Source organism: Ceratotherium simum, chromosome 20 (genome assembly GCF_057802395.1).
Source record: "Ceratotherium simum simum isolate JZ-2026a chromosome 20, ASM5780239v1, whole genome shotgun sequence".
NCBI lineage: Eukaryota > Metazoa > Chordata > Mammalia > Perissodactyla > Rhinocerotidae > Ceratotherium > Ceratotherium simum.
In genome coordinates, this window is record NC_141919.1 from 33,309,068 (window position 1) to 33,334,928 (window position 25,861).

The 25,861-nt window shown below is 37.7% G+C and overlaps 2 protein-coding genes across 2 annotated transcripts in view; both read left to right on the top strand.

Moving 5' to 3' along the window:
• LURAP1L (leucine rich adaptor protein 1 like) overlaps positions 1-17,392 on the top strand; it is a 44,590-nt gene extending 27,198 nt beyond the window's left edge. The window contains exon 2 of the mRNA XM_004436803.3: positions 16,650-17,392. Within this exon, the coding sequence (XP_004436860.1) occupies positions 16,650-17,024 (375 nt within the window). The 3' untranslated portion in view covers positions 17,025-17,392. The remainder of the gene's footprint in view (positions 1-16,649) is intronic.
• The window catches only part of LOC147914398 (uncharacterized), a 918,190-nt gene that overhangs the window by 792,656 nt on the left and 99,673 nt on the right, over positions 1-25,861 (top strand). The window lies entirely within an intron of this gene.

The window sequence follows — 25,861 nt, forward strand, 5'->3', positions numbered from 1 at the left end:
AGGATCAAATTCTTATCTTGGTACAAAAATATTTTCCCAGTGAGCTGCATAAGCTGAAAATGCGATCGCCTGATTATAGTAATCATATTGCAATTTCACATCACGTTTAATCCAAGAACATCTAACCACTTCCCAAGCTTATAACTAATTGAGTCTAGCTGCATCTCTCTGAAGTAACATCAGAATATTATTTTGAAGGTGGTTAAGTATATTAAAGATGACTAAAGGTGTTAAGAAACTTGCTCATAATGAAGTGAATTAGGAGTCTCTGAAAGTATAGTCATCCCTCGGTATTCGCGAGGGACTGGTTCCAGGACCCTCAGAAGCCAAAATCCACAGATGCTTAAGTCCCTTATGTAAAATGGTGTAGTATTTGCATATAACCTACACACATCCCTTTGTATACTTTAAACCATCTCTAGATTACTTATAATGTCTAATACAGTGCAAATACCATGTAAATAGTTGTTATACTGTATTGTTTAGGGAATAATGACAAGAAAAAAAAGTCTGCACATGTTTATTACCGATGCAACCATTGTAGGCCTTTCAATCTGAGGGTGGTTGAATCCAGAGTTGCGGAACCCATGGATACAGAAGACAGACTGTGTTTCTTAGGAATTTGTATCCTTGTTCCCTAGAATAGAGCACCAGGACATTTTCTTTTTTTTCTAAAAGGAAACCAAGGATTCTCAAATCATCATTCATTTTGGGAAATTTTGCTAATTAACTTCGTTAAATTGCTATAAGGATATAATTTAAAAGGAAAATTCTTGCTTTAAGAACATTTTTAAATGCACTCATTTAAAACATAAAGTATGTTTAACAATTAAGCTAGGAACAATTAATGTTACTGCATTTGAAAGGCATGTAACAAACTTCCTTTATGTCCATTTAAAAAAAAAAAGGCATTCTAAACACAGACTTCAGAGAAACTTAAGTATGTCCCCAAAATGGGAGAATAAGTCAAAACCCAAGAGGAAGAACATATTTGTCATGAGAATTTTAAGAACAGTAAGATTGGGTTTACGGGGAGGAAATGGGAGATCAGAATAAGAATTTGGAGTCAAGACCTCTGGGCCTTTCTATGTCATATACTTGAAAAGCACTTCACCCTCATCTTTGCTTCTGATTGAAAAAAGGAAGACAGCCTTGCTTCACGTATACAAATGGACTCGTTTTGAATTCTCAGACTGATTCCTCCTAAAAGTGAATCTATCCCTTTTGATTCAGGAGCATGAAACAGTAGGTTACTTACAGTTTAGCAAAATTAGTCCTGGAATTGTTAGCACCCATTCCAGAAAGAGATATACATGATAAAGTTGGCCTGGTGTCAATCTAAACTATAGTACTTATCTAACTTCCCTTCACAGCAAAATTATTTTTTCTTTAATATTCTTTGTTATTGCAATTAGTACCTTTTTGCCCATGCTAAAGAACAGGTCTGAGATGCTAATGAAACTCCCTTAAGCTCTTTTGAGGGCAGCTCAAAGTCAGTAACCCACAGCATAGCAGTGAGGTAATATTCTGATCAAGAGCTTCTGTTTAAGACAATGTGGTGAGCTTTTCTATGGAGTGGACTGTCACAGCATTTCTCAGAGTAATCCTTCCTCAACACTCCAGAGTTTCCATGCTATGCCTCTAAATTACCTTTCCACCTTCACCTTCCACCACATTCTAGATCCTTGGCCTTTCTGGTTGGCTTGCCTCTTCCTGAGCCTGAAATAAACTTTTACATCCCTAGACCTTTACCTATTTTCCTTATTCCACCATCAAATTATAATGTCCTTGGGATAGACCACCCACATCCATCTCTCTCTATCCAAATCCATCTTATTCTTCATTATTCAGCTGACATATGTTTTCTTTTTGCAGAGAAAATTAATCCATACTTATTCTCTTCTACATTGACACGCATATATGGACCTGTTTTTCCCTCTCTCATCCATTTCCTCTTTTAACATGTTTATTGATTTGCCATGCACTAATAATCCTAGTTAGGAAGTAGGTTTGATGGATAGGATAGACCCACTGCACTAGAGGAATTCATGCTTACCACTTCTTTGTCATTTGTCTTTGTATTCAATTGTCACCAATATGTTTGTTTCTCGCATACCTTGAAAAACTCTCTATCTTGAAAAATCCTGGTGTTCATGTGTAAACTCTTTCTACCAATGCAGTCATCTCTCAGAATCAAACTCTGAGATAATTCCAGCATGCTCTATTGGACTTCTGGAGGAACCTGCACCTTTCTTTGCAAACTGTACACAGATCATACATTGTTAATGTGCTATATCAGAGAATCAAGACATTTTAGGGCTGGAAGGAATTTTAAAAATGATCTCTAATACTCTTATCTAATAGACTGAAAAACAGAGGCATGGGATGATCAGGTAACTTATTACAAGTCACAAGTTATGTTACTAATGGAACTGAGACTAGAATAAAAGTTTTAGGTGTCCTTGCTATTCTCACTAAACTACACCATCAATAGGTAGTTGGGTCACAGGGCATCATTGGTATAAATAAATAACAAATCAGCCATCACTTTTGTTTTAAATTTTTTTTGTATATATTTCTGCTGGAAATAAATTACATCACATTCAAAGGACAGCAAACTCCCACGTATCTAGGTGAAATCATCTACATTAATTAGAGTAAAATTCTAGGAGAATACTAAATTGGAAAAATGAATATAATATTTTAGGAAATGTCATTTTAATCACTGTAACTAATTTCATTTAAAATAAATCAAACAATTTTTTAAAACCATATCATGCAAAGGGACAGTTTCAACACTTTAATTTCTAAATTCTAAAAGACTAAAGCCTTTTAGAAGCACATAAGTTTAGTCATTGATAATCTGTGGTGCCAGAGATATCATTAAGCTATTTGTGGAAAATAAAAGGTATACAGCTCAATAAAATTATGAGCACTGAATCATCATAATACTTGGATTATGCTGAATCACAGATAATCAGAGAGACAAATCCGTTGGACAGAAAGATCAAATCCATTCCTTCCTCATGGAATTCACCTTGGTTCACATTGAAAGGGCAAAGTTTATTTAGTCTTATTTGAAGTATTAAATTCAGGGTACAAATGTTCTCTTGTGCAATAAGGGTAACTTTTTTTCTAATAAATAGGAAATAAGAAGTGATTAAATAAAGGTAAAAAGGAGTTAAAGGGACAGATACTTAACAGAAACTTTTGTCACAGTGGAGTCACATTTTTAAGTTCCTTGGCATCATCTGCATTTTCTATGCTGTTCTGGGCCCATCTGCGTTTGTACCCAGTTCTCACAAGATTTCTGTCTGTGGCTCTGTTATTTGATTCTATGGAAGCACATTTTCAAAAAAAAAAAAAACAGTCAAAAACATGACTCATACAAATTTAAAACAAGCATATGCTAAAGATTTATTTAGCTCTTTAGTGAGGTGAACTATCAGGGTGGAAAAGGTGGATACAGGAAGAAATAGAGGAGCAGAGGTCACGTAGTCCATCAGGAAAGGTATGCTGAGTTAAACTCACCAGGGAGTGTCTTGTTTTGTTTTGTTTTGTTTTAAATGCTTGTAAGACTTGGACCCTCCCTGGCAACTCAATGTCTAAATCCAGTTTGCCTGTTTTTGTAAATACTTTTACTGGAACACAGGCAGGCCCAGTCATTTACCATGGCTGCTGGGGCTGCTGTCTAGCAGTCTTCATCTAAGACAATTACCCAGGGGCCCTTGCAGAGACCTCCAAGTATAGTTGGGTGTAAAAGGTATTTCAAATGTTTTCCCCCTGAATTTAGGGTCCTATCTTGGGAAGGCAGAATTAAAAGGGTTAAAGTATTATGAGAGTAGATTTAGTTATTTGATTAAAAAATTATCCTGTGTGCCTGGAAACAATGAATGGTTATAGTTTGGAGTAAGAATGCAGCACAATTTTAAGTAACCCTTTTTTTTTGTAATCAAGGACATGCCAAAGTCAGCACAAAGCACAGAAAATTATCAGGTTAGATAGGAAATCTCTGCTATCTGGGCAGATTACACAGAAGAATAACCTTTTACTATCTCTTGTTAAGAGCAAACTAAATTCTTCTATACCAATTTTTCATTCCAACAAAAGGAAAAAAAACTAGTTCTAGCTTTGCATTAATATATTTAGCAGTAATTTATTCACAAGCTCTTTTAAAAATTTATCTCCTAATAAATCCTTTAAAACTGAGTAAATTTTACTAACATTTTTACACATTTTATTGCTTTTTTTCAGTCATTCTTTGTAGATATTATAATTCAAAGCAAATAAAGTTTCTTTTTTTTTGTATATTTACTCAGTTTTCAATATCAAGTCAGTTCTATCCTTCACTATTTTCTTTCACATTCTGGAAAAAACAATTTTAACTGAGAGCAAAAACATTCTCCTCTTTGATAAACAAAAACACATTTTAGTTACAGTTCTTTGCCAGGATCATTCCTCGTCTAGTCTCAACCACCCATATAAGCCATAATTTTTAATCAAATTTACTAATCTTTCAGAGAGAAACTGGAGAGAGAGTAATCATTGTTTGTCATACACAAGCATTTTGGCAGACCAGCAAAGCTTACACAACTATAAGATCTCCACAGCCAAATACATACTTTTCACAACTTTGTAGATGGCAAAATTAATATGTTCATTAAAATGACCCAAAGATATAGCCGCTTTATTACTATTAAAAAAAAGATGTCCATAAAATTGATGACCAGTGTTTCAATATTCTGTCTTCCTTAAAAATTATAGATTTTCATTTATTAACTTGATTTAATATGTCTAAGTGCTAAAATTAATAATATATCCCCATAGAAAATTAAATAATGCTTTGGTGGCCTCTTAGGCTATGCGTCAGCATATCACTGAAGAGACATTCAAACTATTTACATACCTTGAAGCTCACTAATTTTCCTTGGCAGTCTACTGATATATTTATCAAAGGCATTCATTTATATTACAGTGTTTCTGATTTATAGCATTTCCTTTTGATTTTTTTCTTCAATTTTTCATCTCTCTGCTTACGTTACCCACCTGTTCTTGCATGTTGCCCATTTTTTCATTAGATTCCTTAGCATATTAATCATAGTTATTTTAAATCCCCAGTCTAATAATTCCAAAACCTGTGCTATATCTCAGTTTGGTTCTGATGCTTGCTTTGTTTCTTCAGACTTTGTGATTGCTCTTGAGCACACCTTGTAATGCTTTGTTGAAAGCTGGATATGATGTAAAAGGAACTGGGATAGATAGGACTTTGGTGTGAGGTTTTCTATTTATCTCACTAGGACTTAGATTGCGTTTTCTGTTTGCTCTAGCTATAGGTGTCAGAGACTAAAATTTCCCCTAGAATCCTTGTTTTTGTCTGTTCTGTTGTCTTTGGGCTTTCCTAGAGACTCCTTAAATAGAGTCTGAGGCCTGTAGTACTTTTAGCTATAATCCCCTGTTATTACACAGGAGCCCTTTTGACGTGGTGGTAAGGAATATGGAAGGAGAAGCATTCAATTGTCCGTGATTAGGTCTCAGTCTTCTACTGAGCCTGAGTTGGGTATTTCCCTTCCCCCAGGTTGGTTAGGCTTTGGTAAAATCCCAGTCAGTCAGGCTCTGGTAAAATAGTTTCCCTTGAGGGCAGGCCTTGTTAAGGAGAACAGAGAGCTCTGGGCGAATTTCAGAATGGTTACTTTTCCTCTCTTGCCAGAAGCACAGGAGATAGTGAAAACCTGGTGGGGCTCCTAGAGGTAAAACTCATGCAAGTGTGGGGGTCCCCTTGAAACTGGGCCCTCTTGGAGTTTTTAACTCTCAAGCTAGTCCACACTGAACCTCCAGCAATTCATCAATTACAGTTTAAAGTGTTCCTACTGATATTGGCTCCAGCCGGGGCCTTCTGCTTCTGGGCTGCTGTTCTTGGTAAGCTATGATTCTCTGTATCTACCTGTTTATCTCCCAGGGGCAGCTGTTTGCCCTATAACCTCAACTTTCTGATGAATCTGAGATGTTGATTTTCCATTTGCTCAGCTTTTTTCTTGTTGTGAAGATGGAGTGATAACTTCCAAGCTCTTTACATGTCAAAATGGAACTATAATGAGAATGATAATTAGCTTCATCACAGATTTGTTGTGATAATGACATTAAGTGTATTAGATAAATTAATATTTAAGGCATGACACATAGGAAGCATTTTGATAAATGGCAGATACATTTATTAATATTCCTAAAGCTGTTTTTTAAAAAAATGAGAAAAGAAATCACTAGACAAGAAAGTCAGTGTATTATCTGTGATTGTCAGAATATGGCAGGTGTTTCTCCTTGGCCACTCTTGAGGGTGTGAGATCACTGCTTCAACTAGTGTCATCTGGAGAGCCCCACCCAACGTTTCCCAAATGAAAAGATTTAGTTCATGTTTAGGCATCATATGAAAAATGAAACAAAACTGATCTTCAGCATCATAAGGTGAAACTTTTTAAATATTACCAAATTACCAACATTTGGTAAAAATGAATGATTGCAACAAATGCCAGTGTCTCAGTTACATTTCCTATGCAAAAGGACCATTCTACAGAAGTCCCTTTCTAAAGAAAATAGCTTAACATTTTTGTTAAAAAACAAAATCTGGCTCATAGGAGGCACTCAAAAAATGCAACTTTTGTCCCTATCCTAATCTCCTCCCCACTTTCCCCTACTGAGGCCAAATTAAAGTGAATTCTTCAAATTAAATGAAGAATTCTGAAAAACAAGATTACAATTTAGTAAATTTGTCAATATTGAAAATTCAATGATGTCAGTATAATCTTAGTGTACTCTAAACTCTTAAAATTATATCTGAATGTTATTATCTAAGTTTAGTTTATTATCTTATCATTGTATACCCTACTTTTTATGACCCTCAAATTATAGGGAGTATTATTTATAAGTGACCTCCATTGAAAGCATCTTCTGTTACTAAATACCAGAAATATCATCTATCATTTCTCCTTCAGGGTAATAAACCACCTTTGTTTAGGAGGAAGAAAGGTTGTCCTATGGGAGATGCTGATGGCCCGTTCAATGAAGACTTTGACTTCCCTTGAATATTTTTGTCTCCATCAATAAATCCTTAACTACTTACCCTACTTTCTACTTTTTTTAAACTATTAAACAGTGTATCAGTAGAGTAGCATTCCATACACACAATGGTTCAGCATCCATCACCCAACATTATTCACAAGTAGAAAGATCTCTACTTGCTACTCAAAGTGTGGTCCAAATACCAACAGCATTGGTGTACTGGTTATTCATGCTGCATAACAAATACTCTAAAACTTAGCAAGGTGAACAACAAACGTGTTATCTCACAGTTTCTGTGACTCAGAAGTCTGGGCACAGATTAACTGAGTGCCTCTGGCTCGGGGTCTCTTCGCAAGTCTGCAATCAACATATCAGTTGGAGCTGGTCACCTCAAGGCTCGATTCAGGGAGGATCTGCTTCCAAACTCACTCATGTAGCCAGTAGCAGTTGGCAGGCCTAGCTCCTTGCTAGTTGTAGTCCCGAGATATCAGTTCCTTATCATGTAGATCTCACAATAGGACAGTTCACAGCCTGGCAGATGGCTCTCCTCTGAGCGAGTAACAGAGTGCACCCAAGAAAGAAACCAGTCTTTTTGTAACCTTCTCTCAGAAGCGACATCCCGTCATTTCTGCCATATTCCGTTCCTCAGAAACAAGTCAATAGGCCCAGGGCAGGGAACTACACAAGGATGTAGGTACCAGGAGAGAGGGGGTTATTGGGAGATATTTTAGAGGCTGCCTACCTCTATTGCCATCAGCTGGGAATTTGTTAGAAATGTAAGATCACAGAACTGGTGAAGAGAATCTGAATTTTAACAAGATTCCAAGGTGATCGGTATGCATATTAAAGGTTGAGAAGCACTGCTCTAGGGAGCAAGGCCTATGCACTTGATTGTGTGGCAGAGGCTGCTCCCTCGCTTCATTTTACTCACTAGTTTATGTTACTTTCTAAGTGCAAAGCTCAGTTTTCCTTGCAACTCAGTTCTCCCCTGCTCAAAGAACAGGACAAACAGAATTACTGAAGTACAACTGGGCTGCAGATAGCAGATTAGAAATAGGAGGGGGGATTGAGGGAGAAAAGGGGGCATAAGGACTGTGACAAACAGACCTAATACCAACATCAAGAAGTTACTGACAGAGGGGATTAAGCATTTGGGTGGGGAGGGGTGTCTGGAACCATATGAAAAAAGGACTACAGTCCTATTCTTCAACAGCCCTAAGTGCATTGCTGAATAACTCTGCATCAGAAAGGCTCTGTTTATAATGGTGGCCCCTTCCTACTTGATTCTGCTTGGTTCTACTTGGTTCTGTTGACCTAGACAGAGAAGTGTGCAGCATATTTTAGAAATATATCCATCAAAAATTATAATATAAAAATGCAAATGCCTAAGTGAATTTCAGCTATCTCAATTATTCTCTTTCTAAGTATATTTCATGTCACAATGATGCTTAAAGAATAATCAATATTCAATATTTGAAATCTTTCCATAAAAAACGCTAATAATTTTGGTATAAATATATTACATTTCCCTCAAATTCTACTTAGTGGAAGAGATAAAATTACACAGCTTTTAATCCTGTATAGAAAAATAAATGCCCTAAGGGGGGAAATGAAAGTCTCTAATCTACTTATTACCAAATGCAGTAGATTAGGCAACGCCTTTATTCTGTACCTTCAATGGTATAATGGAGCCAACTCCTACTGGAGTGTGTGAGCTGTTTTGTTAAATTTTCAGGAGTTTTATGAACTAGTTTTTAATTACAGTCATTATTAACACTTAAAGTATGTATATAAACCTACAAATTAATAAGTTATCTGAAAAACAAAGGTAATAAATACTCAACTCATCACTTTGTAATTATTTTACTATTAATTATTTTCTTGAGGTTATTTAAAACATTTATTATATCTACAGGGTGAAAATACTACATAATGCTATGCTACAGGGCATCTCTTACCAACTCTATGTTTAGTGACATCACATTGCTAGCTTAATTTGGCCATGATAGGCATATTTACAGCACACAAATTGGAAAACACTATGAATCAGAACTTGACTTTTATTTTGTTGATTGTCTTGAGACAGTGATGGGGAAAATGTTAATACTTCAGATTAAATTTAAAAGTGTGTCATGTCCTTAGGTATTACATTATCAATAGCACAAGAAAAATTGGGAAATATTCTTCACATATGCAGAAACTATTATCCAATTCAGCAAAGTTGCTCACATCACTGACAAACCAGTAAAGTTCCGACATAACTAGTCTTGAGGCACATAACTAGTGCTGAAGCTGAAACAGGTTTAATGAATACAATTTGTGCCAGGGTGAAAAATAATTTAACAGTAGATCAAATATCAGATTCAGTGAAAGAAAATTATTAAGAAAGGAGTGGACTGGGATCAATTCTATTCGTTAAATTATGGTTGAACTGCAACCACTGGTCACTGTATGTATAAGAGTTCAGCAAAAATGAACAAAAGCATTCTGAGAATCAATTAGTTATGTGGAATTTACAATAAAAGGTACTGTATATTTTAGTATTATTTGTAAAGTGTGCCATACGTGTTTTACATCAGCACAATTTCTATTACGTGTGTGTGTGCGTATGTGTGTGTGTGTGTGTCGTTTTCCTAGGGAGCCTGTTGTTAAAACATTTACCAGCACACCACCCTGCATCCTCTTTCCCTCCCCGTATAAACATGGCCACTACACATCACAGAGGAGCACATTACCATAACCTAGTCTTCCGTGTAAAAGTACTATTTTAAGTTCCAAATTAGAAAAATGCACATGCAGAAAGAACATTCATCATAAATTAGTGGAAACTCTTCTTGTCTGATCTGTGTTCTGTGTGTGAGCTTCTCTGCTACAAATGTGGGGAATCCGTGTTTTTGTTAAATCATTCCAAATGACTTTCAGCTCAGGTGATTTACAATCTCTTGCATTAGCCCAAATTGTATTTTGCATATATATATATTGAAATTACTCACGAAAACAATTTTCACTGTATTAGGATATGGAAAAAGAATTGACATCACAGGCACCTAAGTATCAACTGGACCTAGAACCTGATGGAATAAGACTGAAAAGCTCCTGTATTACTTTGGTAATCAGAGGACTCACTAGCAGAAACTGTACAGATCTCATGAGCAGGCCTGGTGGCAGGAATTTTTCTTTAAGATTTAGGGGAGTCACATATGTCCCCTTCAAATAAACCAGATGCAGCTTTCTCATTTATCAAAACCATATCAGTCAGTCAGCTGTGCTGATGACAGTGTTTTTATGTATGTAATTTAGTCCTTGGGGAAATTATTCTTCTATAAGGTTTTGGGAAAAGAGTGAACTGTTTTAGTTATTGTTCAATTCCACATATAAACACCACAAATGGAGGAAGATAAAGCTGACTGATATAAAAATGGAATAATCCTCTGTTGACCAATTAGAAACAAATTTTGTTATAAATTTTGAACTGGGTAAGAAAGTGGAGGAAAGGTTTGGCAGAACAGCACTGACTTGTAAATGGCCACAGGGCTTTCTCCTGAAGCATTCCACACCAAAAGCAGGGGGTAGGCGTGTTGTACAGTGGCTTCTCAGACTGCAAAGAGACAATAATAACCATATGGATCCTCTGAGAAAACAGAATAATAATTAATAATAATTTTAAAAATAATAAAACCTCTGGAAATGTTAAGGATGGGTAGGCAGAATATCTTCTGTGATCATTGAACTAAGGCTGTGGTGAATTTGGAGAGGGAGCAAATTTAGACGTGGGAAGGTTATGTAAAAAGAACATGCAGATAAACTGCTAGAAAAACAATATTCCAAGCACCTTTACCGCAGCTCTTTAATTTAGTACATATAGATGCTTTTGAAATTTTTAGCTCAGACAGAAATTGCTGAAAAGAAGCCTTCCACCAATTACAAATCTGAAAAAATGCTGGTTGGTTTCTTCTAATTAGAAACTAGGATTAGGACGTCACATTAAAAGGCAAATCTAGTCTGTTTTCCTTTCCTCATGCACATGATTATGGACTTGCCTGTAAAGTCGTCTTTCTCCCTTCTCCTTCCTATTACAGCTTGCTGGACATCTGGGATTTAGGTCATGGATATTGTGGATTTTACAGTAGGAATGCATAACTAGGAAGTGGCTTGCTTTTATCTGATTAGTCAATTCTCATAAATAAAAGGATTAAAATCGTGAAAGAGAGCTTTACGAGAGAGATGAGTACAAGCCTGCAGGATGACAAGACAGAGTGACCAGTGTCCCTGCTGCTCTTGTGCGCATTTCCATTAACATATGGACATGTTAAAGATGATCTGTAGGTTTATCTTGGAGCAGATCACAAATATGATTTTTATTTAAACCTTAATGGCAAGGGCTTAAATTACTATTACCATACAGTTTCTGATAAGGTGATTAAATTCACATAGAGCTCCAACTTCTGACTTTAGCCAGGAGTTTTTACTAGCTAAATCTTTTGCTGGAGATATTGAACAGCAAAAGTGATTGTTCTGTCTCCTTTATAGCTTATATAATTTTCTCATAGCAACAGATTAGTAATCAAATGGCCACAGGAATGACAAAGAATCAGAGACTATGTCAGAATGGAAGGAAATCCTGAGATGATCTGATCTACAGAATCTTCTTATCAAAAAACATCTTAAATGAAACCTCAACACAAAGAGCAGACAGAAGTGATAGGTGGGTTCCTCAGTTGAATTAATCTTCATCTTCCTTCACAGATCGCTTCACTACCTCCACTGAGTCCTGAGGCTCAGTGGAGCCCAGAATAAAACCCTCTGATTTTTCTTCGGGTGTTTGGAAGCTGAGTCTCTATAGGCCCAGCCACTTTGTCCAAAGTCACATAGGTAGACAGAGGCAGTGGCAGGCCAGAAGACTGTACAGTGTTCCTCACACAACAGCACAAAAAGAAGTCAACTTGTTTAGCAACTCCCTGATTCATTGAAAATTTGACCACATTCTCTCTTTCTTGGATTCCATTGAGCCAATTCATAATCTTTGTATTCTTTCAGCATTAAAATAATAGTATGGAAGAAAATACAGATCTGAAGTTTATTATTAAGAATATTTTCTCTTTCAAGATCCTTCATTTCAAGTTCTGCCATAGACCTAGTTCATGACTTGTTCAACAATAACACGAAATTCAGCATTCATCCAGTCTAGAGTACAAAAGACCTTTATGCTACAGTGAGACTCAAGAATGAAGATGAACCGCATTGCAATAACTATAAGGGCCAGAATGGGAGAGAGGGAAGAGGAAGGACATCCATATCTCTCTGGATCAGTCAGTGCAGACCTGGTTTTTTTTTTTTTTTGGTAAATGTCCTATTTGTTTATTTGTTCCCTTTGTTTTACTCATTGCACCAAGTGTTTACAGAACACCTGTGCACACCAGTTATCACCTCAGAACAAACAGAGTAATGTTTGGAGTGTGAATCACACCTTGAAGTCACTTCCTTTCAGAGATAGTATCTCGTGATCTGCACACTGAAGCTCAGAATAACCTTGTACCAGTTACTCAATGTTTGAATCCTGTGAATGACTAGGGATGGGATTGCATGCTGGGAAAGCTTCAAAACTGAAATGCTCTTTCCAGAAGCTGCCTCTTTCCTTCTTAAGTCACATATCACTGACCCACAGCAAAACCCAAGGGAGGGGAATTCCTGACAGATGGTCCAATCTGAAGCAGTCATTCAGTCCCTGACTAAATACCAGCCAAGCACCCACTGTGTGCCAAGCACTCATACAGGTCTTGGGCACAGAGTGGTGAACAGGACACACTACGTCCCCTGTATTCTGTGGAGCTTACATGCTCATGGGGAGACAGAAAATAAGTAAACAAATAATACGCAGAATGATTTCAACTAGTCATAAATATTACAAAGGGAAAAAAAACAACATAGAAATGTAGTGTAAAACTAGGCATGGGTATTGGAAACATGAGTGATCAGGAATGGGCTCTCCAAGGAGGGGGACGCAAACTCAGACCATGAGGAGGGCCTCCCTACTCTCAATATCCTCAGAGTAAAGTCATGGGACTTTATAAGACCTCAAGTGAAAGAACCGCACCGTTTCCTGCAATGGGCAAGTCTACTCTCTTCTTAATCGATAGCCAGCCTTCATAAGAACTGACATGAATGCCAGTGAGGAAAGGCAGGGCAGCTACTGGAAACAGAAGCTACACTGGGATTTAGTTCTGTGGTGGATTGCTCATACTTTCAAGGTTCATCAGGAGCTTGGAACCACACCATGGTTCTAGGAGAACGCAGTGTCAGGCAGCCTGGGGCCCCAGGTAACGGACAGGCAGCCGTGTGAGCCGGCTGGCCCAGCACTCTCACGGTGGGAAGCTGTTTACTCTCGCACCGGGAGGACACCGAGTTAGACACAGTTAAATCTGTAATCATTATCTGCCAGATCAACATGTTCTCACTGACTTGCTTTCGTCATTTTTTTTTCCCCAACAGTGGTTCAATGGCCTGTGAATGTTTGCCTTCAGAAAACAAGGACTTTTTTATGTAAATAAAGCTTTGCATGGTCAAAGGAAGCTTTTGTTACTTCATAGTCTACTTCCCTCTTATTCGTATTGCTCAATAAAATTGAAAAATTTGTATTTGAGGCAGCCACTGTGTAGCTCAGACAAAAACTGCTGAAAAAATTTTATCCTAAGCATGTTTTATCCCCCAAGTGACACAGTTGCTGGGAATGTGTATTATTATTGTCTAAGAGCTGAACTTGCACAGTTCTTAAAATTATGACTATTTCTAAAAAAAAATAAATCAATGCTTAGGACACATCTTAAGAGATAGAATAAATGTAAGACATGCCTTCTTTCTTTAAGGAACTTAAAGCTTAGTTGAAGAAACAACTAAAAGACACAATAATAGGTAGCAATGTAAGAGGGTACAAAATTAAGCTATGCTGTGAGATACAAACTAAGAGGACTGTGGAGATTAAGTGGGTCAGCAGAGGAGACTGGAATCAGCAAATAGTGCTTGATGGAAGAAGTAGGACTTCAGGAAAGGGGAGGATTTGGTGAGGAAGAGAGGAAAGTATTTCAAGGGAAGGGAATAACAGGGAACACACCCAGAGCTGGGCATGGGCTGGAACATTTTCATGGGACAGGGTGGGGATGTGAACAAATGCAGCTGTTGTTCATTTGAGGAGCTGTTGGGAAATGATCACATCTATATTGCGCCATGCCTACAATGGGCACAGCAAGTTTTATCAGCTACAGATGCCTAACCGAAGAATTTTATAAGACTTTGGCTCATGTTGATTTTCTAGGCTCCTCAGTGGACCTAGGCAAATTCTTGGTGATTTGTAAATTTTTGTTGTATTACTTGTAACTTAAATAGTATCTTGATGGCTTGTGGGGTTTGTGGGTGAGTTTGAACATAAAGACTGCCAGAAAGCCTCCTTCCCCAACACAACATCATTGCAAGGTCATTGAGACCACACCACAAATAGAAAAGCATCTCAAGACTTACTAAGTTCGCATCCCTCTGTGAACACCTCAGAGAGAAATGATTTTCAGTTACCCTCTATGCAATTTGTTTTCAGTGCTTTTCTCAGCGAAGATAAGGAAGTCACCCAAGTCATTTTTCTTTTTTTTTTGTGAGGAAGATCAGCCCTGTGCTAACATCTGCCAATCCTCCTCTTTTTTTGCTAAGGAAGACTGGCCCTGGGCTAACATCCGTGCCCATCTTCCTCCACTTTAGAGGACGCTGCCACAGCATGGCTAGCCAAGCGGTGCGTCAGTGCGCGCCTGGGATCCGAACCGGCGAACCCTGGGCCGCTGCAGCGGAGCACGCACATTTAACCACTTGCACCACCAGGCCGGCCCTGTGTCATTTTATTTAATATTCTAGCAAAATTAAGGGTTTTTAAATTGTACTTTATGCTTTATACATATATACATATATTTTTTTAAACCTGTAATCTCACACCTTTGAAGTTATTCGTAGAAATTCCATCTCTCCTAATGTTTGTTCATCACATTCACTCAATCCAAAGTTCGCTTTCAGTTATGGATTAACTCCTAACCAGGAAATATTTTTACAATATGAATGCATACATTTGAAAATAATAGGCTCGTTTCTCCTCTATGGCTTGAGTCACTCATGACTGAATGCCTTTGATAATTCTAGAACCCACAAATCTGTATTAGCCCTCGACCTTAATGAGAGAATTAGCAAGGCCCAGCCTCTTGGGTTAAATACCCCAACTGAATGAACAGGAATCCATTCCAAACCATAATGAATGTGACTAGGACCTCTAGTGGCCAAACGTGTCCCTGCCTCCCAGTCCAGGCACTGGATTTTTTTTATTTTTTTTTATTTTGTTGCTGAGGAAGATTAGCCCTGAGCTAACATCTGTGCCAATCTTCCTGTATTTTGTATGTGGGTTGCCGCCATAGCATGGCCACCAATGAGTGGTGTAGGTCCACACTCGGGAACCAAACCCTGAAGCAGAGTGTGCCAAACTTAACCACTAGGACATGGGGCCAGCTGCCAGGCACTGGAATCTTTATAGGAGCCACATCTCTTCAATTCCAACAAGAACAGGGGCAATCATGAGAGTTCTTGCAGCCTCCCTCTCCCTACCTTCTCCAGAACCACCACACCCTTGATGTTAGCTGATGTTTCCACTAAACTGTAGGGCCTACAAAGAAATTCTGCTTTGTAGGTGTGAAGACAGATGTCTGTGAAGTAACTTAGAATTATTAGAAGGGCTACACATCTAGAAGGCACTTAGGGGAGTTCTAGAACCTTCTCAGAGTCTCATATCCCAAGTTTGATTGGGGCTGCCCTGACATATCTGAAACAAATAATTAGATCTGCAGAAAATATCTGTACACTTCATCTTGTAAAGTGGATCAGTCTAGTGTATCAGCACACCTTTGGATTCAGGGAATATTGAAGCAATTTGGTTCTTCTTAAAAATAAAAGCACTATTTGGTACTATATATGTCAATATAGTCATAAAGAGTGCAGACCTTTTTTGTACTCTTCTTTTTTGTAGATTTCAGTTTCTTTAGCTGTACAATGGGGATAAAAATAATAATACCTGTGGTACAGGGTTGCTCCCATAGTGAATGTTGAACTTCTATAATGATGCCTGGCACATTATCACTCAAAAAATGGGAGCTGCTACAATGATGACAATGATGATTCCTTAATTTCTACACATTCCCCTTCTCCCCACCTCTCAGCACCCGCACATATTCCCAAGTAAACATGGATAAACTATTAATCTGGCCAGAGAGAGAATAAGTTTCTTAGCAGAGAACCTGACATTCAATGTATTTCCAGGCAGCTTGGTTAGAGTCAGGAATGCAGTGGGAGTTTTATTGTCGTTTTTGGCTTGATACCTCTGGCAGGAAGTGAGTTCTTTGATTATGACTCCTACCATTGGTCAGCAGTTTTCACAAAGATCCTGAGCTCAAGGGAATTTATATTTTATTCTGTGAATTTAAAATTATGGACTACAGAAGATAGAACCCAAGTGATTTTGGGTCTTTCAAGAATGTAGAGTAACTGGCATGTCTTCCCTTTCTCCCTCTCCTCCGTAGGTTAACCTCAGAGCCACAGACGTCAGGCTCATGCGCCAGTTGCTTGTTATCAATGAGAGCATTGAGTCCATCAAGTGGATGATTGAAGAGAAAGCCACCATTACCAGCCGAGGCAGCAGTCTCAGTGGCAGCCTGTGCAGTTTATTGGAGAGTCAGAGCACCTCCTTACGTGGCAGCTACAATAGCCTACACGATGGCAGTGATGGGCTGGATGGCATCTCCGTGGGGAGCTATCTGGACACTTTGGCAGATGATGTCCCAGGCCATCAGACCCCCTCAGACTTGGACCAACTCAGTGACAGCTCCATAATAGAGGACTCACAGGCACTGCACAAGCGTCCCAAATTGGATTCTCAATACTACTGCTTTGGCTGATGACCCGGTTTTCTGCATGGGATTGGTGTGCAATTAACTTGTATTTATCTTTCTTCTCCGCTGCTATATTTTTGGTGTGATTTTTTTTTTATATGACAACCTTTTTAAAAGAAGCTTATTTTCAAACTGCTTGATGGTATTTCTGTTGCTCCTAATATTTCTCATCTGGACTGACTTATCTTTCTTTCTTACATCTCTGTTTTTATTTATTAAAATGATTTTTCTCCCTTCTTTTACAGTGGCACAAACAAAGTAGGGGGAAAAGAATAAGCAATAATTCTGATTTTGCTTTTGTTTTCAGAGCAAGGGGTCAGGGATTACAAGAAAAACTTTGCTAAATCTTACAATAAACCAAAGTCTGATAACAATTTTGTTGTTTGTATTCTTAAATGATTCAGTTTCATCTTCCAGAAGATATGCGGGTTTATTACTGTTTGTATATTAGGTTGAACAAAATGCTTGGGACAAATTTAGGCATTATTTCTAGGCAACGACTTCCTAGTGTAAAATCAACAATACTATTAGTCACACACTTCTCATGACAATCATTTGGAAGTCTCAACTATATGCAATCTGTTCAGTTCAACTTGGTGTTCATACTGTAGATCAGCATTTTGTCATCAGTGATTCTAACTCAAACTGTAGACTAAGTTGTTAGACAATATATATGATTCTTCCAAATTTCAAAGAGTAATTGAGATTAGGTATGAAGGTGATTAGAGGTTAAGGTGTCCTAAATTTAATTGTATTTTGAGATTTTGTTGACATTTACTTGTATGCATTTTGCAATTCTGATAGGATACATAAAAACATAGATGCATACATATGGATAGATTGATCAATAGTGGGAAGCAGAATCACTATTCATTTATGAAATCTAATATATCTTTTCATCCTGGGATGGATAAATAATCTCTTACTTTTCTGAAATGACATCTGAAAATATATCTCATGTAGTGAACAAACATTTAGTTTTGATGTAATGATATTAATCCTCCACATTTCTTTTACCTTGATGATTCCTAGTGAGTGAATCCATTGAGATTTCAAACTGTTCTTTGTAGTGATGTTTCTGCACTAAACATTTTATAATATAAATCAAAAAGTATTCCTATTTATAACAGGAAAATATCCATACTTAAGAAATGGTTTCCCCCAAATTTCCTTTGTTATTATATACCTATTACACACTTGTCAAATGTATTGTTTGTTTCTAAGACATATATATATATCATTCAATTTCCAATTAAAATCTACAAGGTCTACATTTTACGCTAGTCCTTTCTCATAAATTGCTTGACATAATCGTCATCACAACAATTTCAGGATGTGGGGATTGTCTGCCTTCTATGTTTGAGGTGAGGCACATAGCAGCTAGGTAACTGGGTCAAATCCCCAGTGAGCGTCAAAGCTGGGATTTGAACTTGGGTCTGTCTTATTCCTAACAATAACATTCAGTAGCCCCTTTGGTGCCTATTGAACTTAAATAATAAAGTGTAGATGAGAAAGCAAATATAAGTCCATGACAAAAAAAGTGACCAACTATTTTCCGTCCAGTTAGTGGGACCTGCATTTTCTAATACTGAGCTTTCTGGAGCCCTCCCTAAAATCCATGTCCGGAGTCAGTTCTGTGCCTACAGGTGAATCATGGCGTTGGCTACTTGTGGATCATTCCTCATATATTTCCACCTTTCTGCTTACTTTTACTTTCAACTCAGTAAAGACTGTTTCATTGACTATTTTGTTTGGTTTTAATCTAGAATTAAATCAAGCAATTTTTAGCACAGATTGTTTACCAGATTAAAATCCAAGAGTATGCATTATGACCTAGCAGAGAAAACACCCTTAGAACCAAGACCAATGGATTTCAAATAAAGCGTAATGAAATATGTAACCATATGTCTACAGCATTGCAAGGAGAACATCCCCAACAAGAGGGAAGTGGGCAGACAGCAGGAGTATAAGAGACATCAAGGGCAGATTCTAACTCCTTCAAAACCCAGCATTTGCCTAAAACAAGCCAGGCACATGAAAGATGATTTCTATCCTTAGCTCACAGTTTCAGATTGTAATTCAACTTGGCAAATTTCTTTTTTACATCCTTCTTTTCCCAATCAGCTTGCCCTGCTATTTGTCCATCCCATACCCTCTATAAATTTCCCCTCTGTAGAAATGAAATGAAAAAGCCTAACAGTATAATATGAAAGAAGTGTGTGAAATAGTTTTCATTTATACATTGTATTTTAAGGGACCTGTAATGAACGTTGGCAGAATACTTGAGGAGAATTGTTTTGGCTCTATGAGTTTCCATATTTTATGTGCTCTACAGTTATGCTTTTGTGGTTTTTTTGCAAAAGATACCAAATAGAGAGTCTATGATTTAAATATATGGAGTCACAACAATGTTTTGATAGTTGATTTTACTAAGAGGATGGGAATATGTAAACAACACTAATTACTAACATATTCATTAGTCTCAAGGAAATGAATGCATTTTCAACTAAAGAATCCTCATAACTAATCTCTGACCCGGAGCATTTGATATTTGATCTCTGTCAGCACCATGAGGAAATGGGGTAAAAAGTTAAAGCAAAACTGCCTTTCAAACTATTCTGACTGCACTGAGTTGTATTCTCCCAGAAAAATGGAATTTTCCTCAATTACATTAATGTCTCCATATTTATGGACTTGTCTGTCTTGTACTCAGAGGGAGATAATTGGAGGTAGAGAATTTAGACAATTTAAAACTAGTACATTTTGGGGGTTTTGCAAATAAAGGAATTCTAGATGACCAAGTTAGAAGTCTTAACTAACTTCAAAGAAATCTCAATATTTATACTACCAGTCAGCCCCAAATTGCATAGCATAAAGTCTTAAGTATTCGTCATTGCCGAGAAATGCAATGAGGATTCTTTGCTGTTGGATGGATTATAAAGGCACTTGGAGCTCCATGAATAACTTCAATCAGGCATTTGTATCTCCAACTCCATCAAAACACAATCAGCTCCATGATGCCAAAATAAATGGTTATTTTGAGGTCCTCGTCTTACTGATATCTCAGCAGCAGTGGACACATTTTATCACTCCTTTCTTCAAAGACTGTCTTAGTTTGGCTTCCAGGACATCACTTTCCCTTGGATACCCTCATTCTTCACTGCCTGCTGTTAGCATACTCTTTTGCTGGTTTCTCGTCATATTCCTGACATCCAAATACAAGAGTGCGTCTCAATTATGACATCACTTCTCTTCTAAAATGGCTCCTCTGAGATTTCATCCAGTTCCACAGCTTTAAATGTCACCTACATGCTGAGATTCCTGAAAGTATATCTCTAGCCCTAATCTCTCCCCTGAATTCCAGTCTCTCATGTCCATCTGACCCCAAAGCATCTCTACGTGATATTTGATAAGCATCTCAATCTAAACATATCCAAAACTGAAATTTTGCTTGTTCTGTAATCTTTCCCAGTTCAGTAAATGTGCCTCCACTCATCAAATGCTAAGCCTGAATCTTTGAAGTCATTCTGAATTGTTCTCTTTCTCTCACAGCACATCCAATTTGTCATGCAAATCATATGAGCTCTACCTTAGAAATAGGTCCAGAATGAGCTACAAATTCTCACACTACCACTGGTACCACTCTAATCCAAGTCAGCATCACTTTTCCCAGGACTACTGCAATAGCCCTGTCTTGTCTGTTTGCTTCCACCCTTACCTTCTTGCAGTTAGTATTCAACATAGCAATCAGAGGAATCTTTTAAGATACGAATCAGACTTTTTCCAACCTCTGTTCTATCTCCAAGTATAATCCAAATCTTTACTGTAGACTACAAAATCCCATGCAATCTGTCACCTTTCTGCCTGTCTGATCTCATCTTATACCATTCTCCCCCCTCTCTCATTGTGAACATCATTTGCATCCTTACGATTCCTTAAAAATCTCAAAATCCATGCATGTTCCCACCTCAAAATCTTTGCACTTATTTCTTCTTCCTTAAATGTTCTTCTCCCAAATAAGTCTTGATTCCCCAGTTCTTTTTGGTCTCCAATCAAATGGCACCTTACCTGAGAGGACTTCTTATGTAGCATACCTGGAACAAGTCTGTCCTTACCCTGGTTTATTTTTCTTCATATCATCACCTGCTACATATATTTGTTTGTACTCTTTGCTTCCCCATGCTAGAATGTAAGGTCTATCAGAACAAGAACTGTGTTTTGTTCACTACTCTATCTCCCAGCACCTAGAAGAGTATCTGTCACATAGCAGATACCAGGTACATTATTTTTTATACTAAAGCAATTATTAAACATTTGCTGACTGCCTTCTAGGTACCAGGCATTAACTGTGCTAGGATTTGGTGATGCAAAAAGGAGGAAGGTATGAACCCTGTTCTTAAGGAACTCATTTGTATAGTATGTTTTTCCGGTAGCAAAAATAATGCCCCACCCTCCTAAAGATGTCCATGTCCTCATCCCTGGAATCTGTGAATGCCTTACATGGCAAAAGGAACTTTCTAGATGTGATAAAGTTAAGGATTTTGAGAGGGGAAGATGATCCTGGATTATCTGGGTATGCCCAATGTAATTATAAGGGTCCTTATAAGAGAGAGGCAGTAGTGTCAGAGAGAGAGGTGTGAATAGGTTATACTGCTGGATGTGAGAGTAGAAGAAAGAGCCATTAGTAAAGAAATACAAGAAGCTTATAGAAGCTGAAAAAGGCTAAGGGACAGATATCCTCTAGAGCCCTACTAACACCTTGATTTTAGCCAAGTAAGACCCATTTTGGATTTCTGATCTCCAGAGTTATTAGATAATAAATTAGTGTTGTTTTAAGCCACTAAGTTTACAGTAATTTGTTAAAACAGCAATAGAAAACTAACACTGATTTTGGAAAATGGAACAAATACCTAAAATTGTGGAAGTAGCTGTGGACTTGAGTAAAGGGTAGATACTGAGGATGACAGAAAAAGCCTGGATTGCTTTGAACAGACTGTTAGCAGAAATATGGATTTTAATGAGTCTGCTAGTAAAGACTCAGAAGGAAGTGAGAAGCACAGTAGAAAAAAACCTATCTTGTCTTAGAGAATACCTAAATCATCATATGCTGACTATGGGTAGAAAGGATAGTAAGAGCACTGCTGGTAAGGGCTCAGGAGAAAATGAGAAACATGTTATGGGAAACCGGAAGAAACACAATTCTTGTTATATAGTGGCAGAAAGTTTAGCAGAACGGTGTCCTACAGTTATATGGAAAGCAGAACTTGTAAGTGATGAATATTTTTCTGAGGAGATTCTCAAGCAATGTGTTGAAGATGCGGCTTGATTTCTTCTTGCTTCTTATAGTAAAATGCATGAGGAAAGAGATAAGGAAGAGGGAAGAACTTAATCAAGAAGGAATCAGGACTTGTTGAAATGGGCGATTCCTAGCTATCCAGATGGCAAAAGACACTAAAATTAGGAGATTCGCTGTCAAGCAAGAGGGTTCTGGAGAGAAAGCCAAGAGTGTGGCTGGACAACCTTTTTCTAATGCCTCAGAAGGGTCAAAAGGTGAGAGTATTCAGTCACAGAGAGGTCCCTTTGAAAAGATTAGGCATATGACTCATGGATTCCCTCAACACATCAGTGGAAGTCAAAAATAGAGATGGGATTATCTGAGAAAGTCCTGTGAAGGGGCTTCTTGTCTAATGGAGTGAATTCCTGTGACATACACAGGAGACTCATAAGGTTCTTGATAATTTTATACCAGTAGAAATATTGCCAGCTTGGACTGAAAGGGATAGAGGTCAAAATGCAAAAAGGCTGTAGGACCGTCAAAATTCCAAAGGCAGGAGACAGGCTGATGAAACTATTCAGCTGCAAATACATGCTACTCCTGGAGAAAAAGGGAGGATGACTCCATGGGCAGAGCGTCAACCTCAGACAAAAGAGTCATAAGCCCAGAGGACAGAGCTGAAAATCACAGAGGTTTATTCCCAGGCCTTGAAATGTTGATGTCTTGGCTGCATTTTAAAATTGCTTGGGACTGGTGACTCTTTTTTTTCTTTCCCTTTTCTCCCTTTGAATTGAAATGTCTATAACTGTTAGCCTATACCTGTCCCATCATTGTATTTTGGGAGCAAATAACTTGCCTCTGGAGTTTCACAGGTTTGCACATGGAGAGGAACTGTGCCTCAGGATGGATTACACCCAGAACCTCACCCACACCTGATGTAGATGGAGAACTGTGGGACTTCTGAAGTGATAAGATTTAAATGTGATTTTGCCCTTAAAGTTGATGCTGTATTGAGTTGAGACATTTGGGAATGTTGGAATGAGATGAATGTAATTTGCATATGAGATGGACAAGCATTGTGGGGGGCCAGAGACTGAACTTTGGTATCCAGTGTAATAACCCTCCAAAGGTGTCTACCTCCTAATCTTCAAAACCTGTGAATATGTTACCTTATTAATACAATGCCTCTACTTAAGTCTTTCTCTGCTCTGGTTCTGTGTTTTTTCACTACCAGAGAAGAAAGTAGATACCTGGACAAGAAGGAGTTCTGGGCTAAATTGTAAGGATTTGGCCAGTTGCCCATAAGTTTCACAAATCATGGGGTTTTTCTGTTTTTTTGTGAGGAAGATCAGCCCTGAGCTAACATCCATGCCAATCCTCCTCTTTTTGCCAAGGAAGACTGGCCCTGGGCTAACCATCTGTGCCCACCTTCCTCCACCTTATATGGGACGCCGCCACAGCATGGCCTGACAAGCAGTGCATCAGTTTGAGCCCGGGGTCCAAACCCTGGCCGCCAGCAGCGGAGCACGTGCACTTAATTGCTATGCCACAGGGCTGTCCCCCAACAAATCATGTTTTAAGGCAATTCATGTAGAAACAAACTCCCATTCCTTCTAACTTCATAAATAAACATGATGAATGCTATGAATATGCCTGGGCTCCGAATGCCTAAAGTGACACCACTAGCAGCCTCCACTCTGGGAGGAAGCTGTGAAAGTCATATCTTCTTGAGAAGCACACAGTACACTCAGGAGGGTAAATTGAACCATATTACATGGACCAATCGGTTGTGTGCTCTGTAATCTCCCCAGCACACTGGTGTAGTGGGAGATCAGCCATCTTTTAAAACTGGGTATTTTAATTTCCACAAGATAATAAATTTTCATTTGCTTATTTCTTCAGTGATTGTTATGACTCATTCAGAGTTATCCTTCATCTTGAAATGTTTACCATTTGATGGCCATTTGTTTGAAGAGCTGTTGAGCTTCAAACACATTTTCTGTACTGTCAAAATAGATGTTATAAAAGTACTTATAATTATTAGTTTCAATAAAATGCATTTGTACCCAGTAATACTGCCGCTTTTTCTCCGTCTTTTAAATACCACCTGAAACATAGCCAAAAAATCAAAGATTTCCTAAAATATTTTTAGGTATTTATGTTGAAAAGACATATTTCTTGCCCATAATGAGCTTATAATCTAAGGAGGAATGAAGACAGACAATTACAACACAGTATCATCGTTGCTGAATAAGAAGCATGATCTAATGTGGAAAGAAGTATTTTTGAATTAATGTACAATCAGTAACATATATCCTTGGGAAATTTCAAAAGCCTATCTTACGGAGATTTATTTTATTCATTATTTCATTATTAAGAGAGACATCGTATAATTAAATTATCTCTGCATAAATCTTACTCACCACCATTAAATTGTTTTAACCCTGGACGATTTTCCAAGAGAACTATTTAAGACAATGCTAATAAATTGGTGGTTTAGAATTTGTCAAAAGATTCCTTGCTAACATAGCATTTATTTGGCACCTGTTCCAGGGGATGGATTTATTGAACAGAATCAGTATAAATACAAAAGGGAATGAAAATACCTATTTTCTTGATTAATACCAGATAGTGAATAACAGAAACTGCATCACATGGAATTGAGAACACTATCCTGCTGGGGGAGTTTGATGACCTTGGGTACAGTAGCAAATCCATGCTATTTCCATCCTAGGTAAATCTCTAAATAAATTACTCAAGTTCATTCAAATAGTAATGTTCAGATCTAACATTTTAACTTAAGCTTGGCAGACTCCAAAACTTCTTACAGTATGCAATTATAGCACAAAAATATTATACTTAACTCAGTGCCTTTTCTTGGCCTGAGAAATACCACAATAAGATTTGTCTGCATAGAGCTATGTTGATAGCCAAAATGCTTTTGGTATGGTCCACTATCACACTATCTAAGTCTGGAATACTTAAATCCAGTTTTGCAAAGCAGAGAAGGATTTCTCAGGGTAAGTGTGAAAATAAGATAGAGGTATGATGGAAGGAGAGAGAAGGAAGTAGACAGAATTGGATTTGCACAGAGTTTTAATTTCTCGCACAGCAGGATATCATTTCTATTTGGATTTTATTGATTGGTCTATCAATCTTACACTATTTCTATGTGATCACGGTTTTCATTATTTAAATGTTGAGTAAAGCATTCCCATGAAATGTACTCTTTCAAATCTTCTCACCTATCATTATTGTGTACCATGCCTAACGTAAGGCCTAGTGGAGCCAAACCAGAGCCAGTGCTGGGATCATATCACATCTACCTGTATTTATGAGTGCTAAATTCCAAACATTGCCCAAAGTTGGCATTCTTTCAAATCGTTAACATCGTGCACAGGGCCTGTTTGTCCAATGTGGGAGGAAGGATTGTCAGAGCCTGCGTTATTTCATCCTTGACTAATGAGGGATCATGTACCAATAGGGAAATGCTGCATTCTTGATGTTTCTAGATTATTCTCAGAGTAATTTACTACAATTATTTTTGTATCAGCCAAATCCATCTATA